The sequence below is a fragment of the Mandrillus leucophaeus genome, unplaced genomic scaffold (assembly GCF_000951045.1).
Source record: "Mandrillus leucophaeus isolate KB7577 unplaced genomic scaffold, Mleu.le_1.0 Scaffold9, whole genome shotgun sequence".
Taxonomy (NCBI): Eukaryota; Metazoa; Chordata; class Mammalia; order Primates; family Cercopithecidae; genus Mandrillus; species Mandrillus leucophaeus.
This window is the reverse complement of record NW_012109807.1, coordinates 4,625,611-4,634,045: the sequence shown is the minus strand read 5'-3', so window position 1 is coordinate 4,634,045 and position 8,435 is coordinate 4,625,611. Positions and strand designations below refer to the sequence as shown.

The following is an 8,435-nucleotide window of genomic DNA, read 5'->3' as shown; positions in this document are numbered from 1 at the left end:
AAAAAAAAAACCAGTACTTAAGAAATAATTTTTACAAAAACATAAAAGGAACATGTTGGCTTTATTGGGAAATTTGTTACATAAATAAAGCACAGGAGAAAATAAGGGAAAAGTCAAAAGCCTGGTAAGGAGACCAGGAAATGTGCACATGTGCCTGCATTTGAGGGTCAGGTCCAAACTCCAGCTCAGCCACCAGCATGACCTAGCACTGCTCGTCTGTGCAGCTTCCTGGACATTGTTTTTAAGTTAGAAAGACTTGCCCTAAACCAGCCTGGAGTAAAAACTCTTTTCTCTACTTTAATAACTTTCTACATGACATGATCAACTTACACTGACCCAACCCAGTTTATTCAGTACCCATCGTACCAATCACATGTAAATGTTTGTAGGTTTAAACCAGCTACCTTTAGTCAGGAACCTTTCATTTGGTTACCCTGATATGCATGGCTGCATTTCCTTCACACAGTTATCAATCTACTATAAAGTACTTGGATATATACTAAAATACTCTGCAAACAAAGCAAAATATAATTACATACTGACTTGTGACCTGCTTCTAATAGCTGTGAAGTATAATTAAAATTCATCAGACTTATACCATTTCTGCACACAAAATGAACCCTTTTAACAAAGCAATTCTTTTTAAAAAGTTATCAATTAAAGTATCCCATTACTTTTTTTGGAGAAAGAGTCTTGCCATGTTGCCCAGGTTGGAGTGCAATGGCGTGATCTCAGCTCACTGCAACCTCTACCTCCCAGGTTCAAGCAATTCTCATGCCTCAGCCTCCTGAGTAGCTGGGATTACAGGCATGCGCCACCATGTCTGGCTAATTTTTGTATTTTTATTGTAATAGAGACGGGGTTTCGCCATGTTGGCCAGGCTGGTCTCAAACTCCTGGCCTTAAGTAATCCACCTGCCTTGGCCTTCCAAAATGCTGGGATTACAGTCATGAGCCACCACGCCCACCCTTTTCGTTCTTTTTTTTTTTTAAAAGCAACTTCCTGCTACTAAAACAAAACCCTTAGTGTAACCAGAATAAAGGAAAAAAAATTTTTTTTTTTTTTTGAGATGGAGTCTCACTCTGTCACCCAGGTTGGAGTGCAGTGGCGCAATCTTGGCTCACTGTAACCTTTGCCTCCCGGGTTCAAGCAATTCTCCTACCTCAGCTACCTGAGTAGCTGGGATTACAGGTGTACACCACCACACCCGGCTAATTTTTGTATTTTCAGTAGAGACGGGGTTTCACCATGTTGACCAGGCTGGTCTTGAACACCTGAGTCAGCCTCCCAAAGTGCTGGGATTACAGGTGTGAGCCAGCTAGGAATACTGATTTTAAACAACCTTAGAAGGAACACAAGTCCAGGGTGCAAATAACAGCAAACTACTGCCCTCCCCAACCCACTTCCTTTAGGCTGTTTCAGGCCCTTCTCCCTGGTCCCTCATTTTTCTTGCTCCCAACACAGCTTACTTTTTGCACTGCTAAACGTATAATGTAATTCCTAGGATTCTGATAAAGCCTTGCTTAGAAGACTAAAAGCCAATCTAGGACAAAGATACTTAACGAGTCTTAATGTAACCTAAGAATCTCCTAGGTAAAGCAATCTTAAACAGCAGTGAAGACATTACATTTAAAATCCAAGCTGCTTTTCTAAAAAGAGGAGATGATCACAAATAACAAGATCTTCATATCATAAAAAACAAATAACTATTTTGTCAGACACCTAAAACTTGTCAAATAATTTTTAACATCTCAGTAGGTAAAAAGAACATACTTGCATGGCAGAATTCTAATAATATCCTTTACTTTGAAATTTTCAATACACACTGCACAATTTTCAGCATCAACATCAATTCCCTGTAAAAAGAACAAGAAAGTGTTACTACATTCTTGGCACATAGTATATCCCTTGATAAACTCACCACATCCGGACTACAACAATGATGAATTCCCTTCTACAGTGGTACAACCAGCGAAACTAAAACACAAATAACTCTACTTGGTGTTTACCACTATCAGGGGATTATCTAAATAATATGGCTGAAAAGGAAAAAATTTCATTGTCTGCCTAATCAGATATGAACAGTGTTTAAATACTAATACACTGTTCATATGTAATTACTGTATTTAAAAATATATTTAGCCATGTGCACCACCTGTCAATATGGAAGCAGTAAACATTTTATTTATTATTATTGTTTTATTTATTTATTTTTTTAAAGAGACACGGTTTTGGCCAGGTGCAATGCCTCACACCTGTAATTCCGGCACTTTGGGAGGCCAAGGAGGGCCGATAATGAGGTCAGGAGACCGAGACCATCCTGGCCAACATGGTGAAACCTCGTCTCTACTAAAAATACAAAAATTAGCTGGGCATGGTGGCGCATGCCCGTAGTCCCAGCTACTCGGGAGGCTGAGGCAGAAGAATCGCTTGAACCAGGGAGTCAGAGGCTGCAGTGAGCCAAGATGGCGCCACTGCACTCCAGCCTGGGTGACAGCGAGACGCCATCTGAAAAAAAAAAAGAAAAAAGAGACAGGACCTCACCGTGTTGACCAGGCTGGTCTTAAACTCCTGCACTCAAGCGATCCTCCTGCCTCAGCCTCCCAAAGTGCTGGGATTACAGGCCTGAGCCACCGTGCCAGATGTTTGATTTTTTTATGTAGATATTGTTATCAAAGACTGTATTAAAATGAACTTTCACAGCCAGACACGGTGGCTCATGCCTGTAATCCCAGCACTTTGGGAGGCTGAGGCAGGCAGATCATGAGGTCAAGAGATTGAGACCATCCTGGCCAACATGGTGAAACCCCTCTCTACTAAAAATACAAAAATTAGCTGGGCATGGTAGTGCACGCCTGTAGTCCCAGCTACTCGGGAGGCTGAGACAGGAGAATCGCTTGAACCCGGGAGGTGGAGGTTGCAGCGAGCCAAGATTGCACCACTGCACTCCAGCCTGGTGACAGAGCAAGATTCCATCTCAAAAGGCACAACAACAAAAAAAGAACTTTCAACATTTAAAATTATATGTTTCAATGAAAGTAAATACTATCATTTATCATATGCAGGGCAAAAACGATGAAATAATTTTTAAAGTGTTTAATAATGGTTTGCAAGTTTATACATTACTGTGAATGAGTCTACAAGGAAATAAAAATTAGACACCACTAGTCTCTCTAGAATGGAATATGATGTAGACCGAAGAAAACATTTTTGTACAGTTTAAAATGTTTAAATACTAAGCAAGTGTTCACGGGTTGTTAAAAAGTATTCATGTTTTAAATGCTGTAGAAATGCAAATGTCTGCTATATTATGAAATAAATTACTTTTCAAACATAAAACTTAGAATGACAAATTAGAGTAAGCTCCCATTTTTCATCTAACTACTTAATAAAGGTACAAAGAAACAAAAATTGTTGGGGAGAAAGTAGTCTTGTGACAAAATTTCCACTTCTAAGAATCTATGGGTCATGAACCTCTTTGGTGGTAATCAGCCCTCCCTACTTCTCTGGAATAACTCCTGGATCTACACACCTGGTCTCATCCATTAACCAAGGCAGCCCGGGCCACAGTGGCCATCTGACACAAGACAGGCCAGCAGGATTCTCCTTCCCAGGATGCTCGGGCAGGGACTCAGAGACTCCCAATCAGTACCAGCATATGGCTGCAAATTTAGGCAGTTCATTTTATGGAACACAGTTACACTGTTCTTATGTAATTGCTGTATTTAAACATATATTTAGCCATGTGCACCACCTGTCAATATGGAAGCAGTAAACATTTTATCTTATTAATTAATTAATTTTTTGAGACAGAGTCTCGCTCTGTTGCCAGGCTGGAGTGCAGTGGCATCATCTTGGCTCACTGCAACCTCCGCCTCCTGGGTTCAAGTGAATCTCCTGCCTCAGCCTCCTGAGTAGCTGGGACTACAGGCACACACCACCCATGCCCAGCTAGTTTTTGTATTTTTAGTAGAGATGGGGTTTTACCATGTTGGTCAAGCTGGTCTCGAACTCCTGACCTTGTGATCCACCCACTTTGGCCTCCCAAAGTACTAGGATTACAGGCGTGAGCCACCACGCCCAGCCTATTTATTTTTTTTAAGAGTCAGGGTTTCACCATGTTGACCAGGCTGGTTTCAAACTCCCGGACTCAAGCGATCCTCCTGCCTCTGTCTCCCAAAGTGCTGGGATTACAGGCGCGGCCACATTTGATTTTATATGTCAATATTGTTATCAAAGACTGTATTAAAATGAACTTGTAACAACATTTAAAATTGTATGTTTCAATGAAAGTAATCATATGTGGGGCAAGAATGATTAAATAATTTTTAAAATCTCTAATAATGGTTTGCAACTTTATACATTACTGTGAATGAGTCTACAAGAAAATAAAAATTAGACAACACTAATTTTTATTTTCTCTAGAATGGAATACAATGTAGTCTGAAGAAAACACATTTTTTTGTACAGTTTAAAATGTAAAATTGCAAGAAAATCTGTGTACAGCTGTTCTTCAACTTACCATGGGGTCACATCTCACTGAATCCATTGTAAGTTGAAAATATCATTAAGTGTAAAATGCATTCAATGTACCTAACCTACTGAACATCATGGCTTAGCCTGGCCTACCATAAACATGCTCAGAACACTTACATTAGCCTACACTTGGGCAGACTCATCTAACACAAAGCCTATTTTATAATAAAGTACTGACTCTCTCATATAATCTACTGCATACCATACTGAAAGTTAAAAACAACACGAAGTATGGTTTCTACTGAATGCGTATTGCTTTCACACTGTCATAAAGTTGAAAAATTGTTAGGCCAAACCATTGGAAGTTGGGGGCCATCTGTATATACCTCATGGATCATTTAGGAATCTTCTTAAAAATATATACACCATAAGGCTTTTTTGCAAGGCTCCTCTTTTTCTCAACCATTATTTTGACAACTTTCAAGAAACAGTCCCTGGAAGCATATTTTCAAAAATGTTCTGTATGGGAAGAGGATAATATCAATTTACTTGTGTTCTCAAAGATTCGATTCAGTAAATTAAACAAATACATCTACGTCTTCTCACACTTAAGAAATTCGATTTCCGGCCAGGCACGGTGGCTCAAGCCTGTAATCCCAGCACTTTGGGAGGCCGAGGCGGGCGGATCACGAGGTCAGGAGATCGAGACCATCCTGGCCAACATGGTGAAATCCCATCTCTACTAAAAATACAAAAATTAGCTGGGTGTGGTGGCAGGTGCCCGTAGTCCCAGCTACTTGGGAGGCTGAGGCAGGAGAATGGCGTGAACCTAGGAGGCGAAGCTTGCAGTGAGCCGAGATTGCGCCACTGCACTCCAGCCTGGGTGACGGAGTGAGACTGTCTTATTAAAGAAGAAAAAAAAAGAACTGCGATTTCCTGCTAAGGAGGCTAAGAAGGCAAGTTCCAAGAGGAACGTAAACCACATGCTTGTCAAGTAACTGACTATGCTGAATGTGTGCAGAGTTTGTCACAGGCATTAACCGGAAACTATCCCTAAGGACCTTCTGAGTGATCTGCAAATCAGACACTAATCTTAAGCCATGAGATGCGATCTTTTTTTTTTTTTTTTTACTTTTTCTGTTCAACACATTTACATGGAAAGAAAACAATACCTTGCACAAACTGTTAAAATTGAACTGCAGTACGAAAGCAATTAGCAAAGGAATGGTAGCCACCAATACAATTCTCGAAGCCTCATTACTATCAATTCCAAATAAAAAAAAAAAAATGAAAGGTCTGTAAGCTAATGTGTTATTTTTGCTTTAATCCTTTAAGGTCAAAGCAAGAGATATACACCATAAGTGCAGGTACTCTTTCTTTCTGAAGGGGAATAGAGACTGGAGGGTGGAACAGATTTTTGATAACTTAGTGAGATAACATGAAAATCCAAACAGCTACACCAAGTCATAGCTGCAGGTCAACACAATTATCAACATTTTAAAGCACACCAGAAGAACTATGAAAAGAATAAATACTACGCATTAGCAACAGTTTTCCTTTTAAGGCATCTATTCTCCAAGAATCTGAGCTTCTAGATTCAGGATCTGTCCTATTTCAAAAATGCTTTAAAATTCTGGTATGATTTTGAACTTTTAAGTGTCAGATTGGCCATGTCAAAATGTTTCCTTTTCCAAAAGTAGTTTTAAAAACCCCTTTTCTCTCCTTCCCCACAAATGCCAACATGTTCTCTCTGGAACTAAAGGAGTGGACACATAGTCTCAGATTTAACAGAAATGAACTGAAGGTATCAAGGGCTGGTGAAGACTGTATGCTCCTCCACGTCTTTACAGTTACCTGGTTCTAACCAGCACCACTTTCCTCACTGCTGGCTGGGAATGTCAGAGCTGGCCAGGAGGGCAGCAACCAGCCACTGTGGCTCCCAAACTGCTTGAACTGTCACCAGTGAGGGGCTCAATTTTAAATTAAATTCGTTTAAATGCAAATTGCTGTATGTGACTAGCGGCTACCACATTAATGCAGGTCTAGAAGGCTCTTCTCAATGGCAAAATATTTCTGCCAATCCTTCTTTAAAATAAACACGTACAGCATATTCTCTACTCTAAACCACAAAAAAAAACCCATGAAAATATTACCTTTTCTCCATGCTTTACAGTATGAAGTAGAAGCTGGCCAATAACTTTCTTAGTTTCTTTTCTGTGGCTCTTGGGTGGGAAAATATTAATATAGTTATTGAAAAATTTAAATTAAATCACTATTTTTCTTAAAAGTCACAAATACAATACACATAAGCATACAGAAAACATTTCACTTGAAAGGCAACGTCAAATGACTATACTGAAAATAACTTTTAATGGCAAAAACCGCTATTACTTTTGCACCAACTTAATGAAAAAGCCCCCAAACAACAAAAGCCATTCAAGTCTTAATATGCAGAACAGCCATATGGAACATTAAGAGGTGTGTGACCAAGAGTACTGATTTTCAATTTCTTTTCTGAAGAAGAAACCACATCTTATGTTTAAATATTGTCAAGAAAGAAAGCAGCTAAGGATAGGGGTACCATATGCTCATCTACTCAAGTACCTAAAAGGAAAAGGCCTCTTCCTAGTACTCAAGACAGAACAGTCAACTTTCCACAATGACAGAAATAAGTGGGATGTTCAAAAGGCCTGCCTTGGGAAGCCACTGGCTCTGACGGCCCTTCTCTTCGCTGTCACTGAGACAGATAAATGGCTTTACTACAGCTCCACGATGGAGACAGAGAGGCCCCCATTTCCTCTCTGCTCCTCACTTTTAGGTCTCATCAGAGAATGAGGGCTACCTAAGGACAGGTCCACCCTTAACTCAGGCCTTTTCATCACTCCTTTGTGTCTGGCAAGGGACGAAGAGGGTTCCTGCAGGAAACAAATGTGCAAAAGGTAACCCAGACTTAAAGGTATCTAATTTCCCACAAAACAAAAAATTTAACATAGTCCAATTAAAAAGTGATTTCCAAAAAGTCATGTGAATACTTAAATAATATAAGCAAAAATAAAAGAATACGGTCAAATGTAACTTCTAGGAATACATACAGGGCATTTTTATGAACTATCTTTTAAAAATCAAAATTCAGAGTTATCCATCATTACCTGACTTCCAATCTGAGAGCCAGTATATAGGAAACGCTGTATATAGTAAAATATTAGCCAGGCTAACGAGATAATCATCATGGTGATGAAGGCGATGGCCACAAACACCACAGACTGACCGCTGATGAACTCCTGTACGTGCCGAGTGCCAACCCCTATGGTCATCGTTACTGGAATTCCTTTCTGCACCAGCTCCAAAATTTCTCTTCCTTTTGGATAGCTAATCATAATGACCACTATATTTCCTGTTCCTGTAGGAAAGAACAAAGAAATCAACGTGAAGAACACAAAATAGGATACAGAGAACATTAAATTAAATATAAGGGTACTATGTTCATCTACATATATAAATACATTAGAAAAATTCCATGGAAAACGTAAGTTACCAAACCTGGTTCCAAAAGAAACTGATGACATTATAAGTAATAGAATCAATCACTAAAAACTACTCCCCCGGCTGGGCATGGTGGCTCACGCCTGTAATACCAACACTTTGGGAGGCCTAGGTGGGTGGATCACTAGGTCAGGAGTTCAAGACCAGTCTGGCCAACATAGTGAAACACCATCTCTACCAAACTTACAAAAAATTAGCCGGGTGTGGTGGTGGGCGCCTGTAATCCCAGCTCGGGAGGCTGAGGCAGGAGAATCGGGGTGAACCGGGGAAGCCGAGGTTGCAGTGAGCTGAGATCGCGCCACTGGACTCCAGCCCCAGTGACAGTGCGAGACCCCATCTCAAAAATAAATAAATAAATAAAAACGATTCCCCCAAAAGCTAGAGTACTGTTCAGTTTCACAGGTGAAGTCTACCAC

General features: G+C 40.1%; 1 protein-coding gene across 1 annotated transcript in view; it reads right to left on the bottom strand.

Annotated features, from left to right (window-relative positions):
- The window catches only part of RNF149 (ring finger protein 149), a gene marked incomplete at its 5' end in the record, with an annotated part of 48,299 nt that overhangs the window by 13,566 nt on the left and 26,298 nt on the right, over positions 1–8,435 (bottom strand). Inside the window, 3 exons of the mRNA XM_011969591.1 lie at positions 1,774–1,856; positions 6,630–6,698; positions 7,626–7,876. Coding sequence (XP_011824981.1) covers positions 1,774–1,856; positions 6,630–6,698; positions 7,626–7,876 — 403 coding nt within the window. The remainder of the gene's footprint in view (positions 1–1,773; positions 1,857–6,629; positions 6,699–7,625; positions 7,877–8,435) is intronic.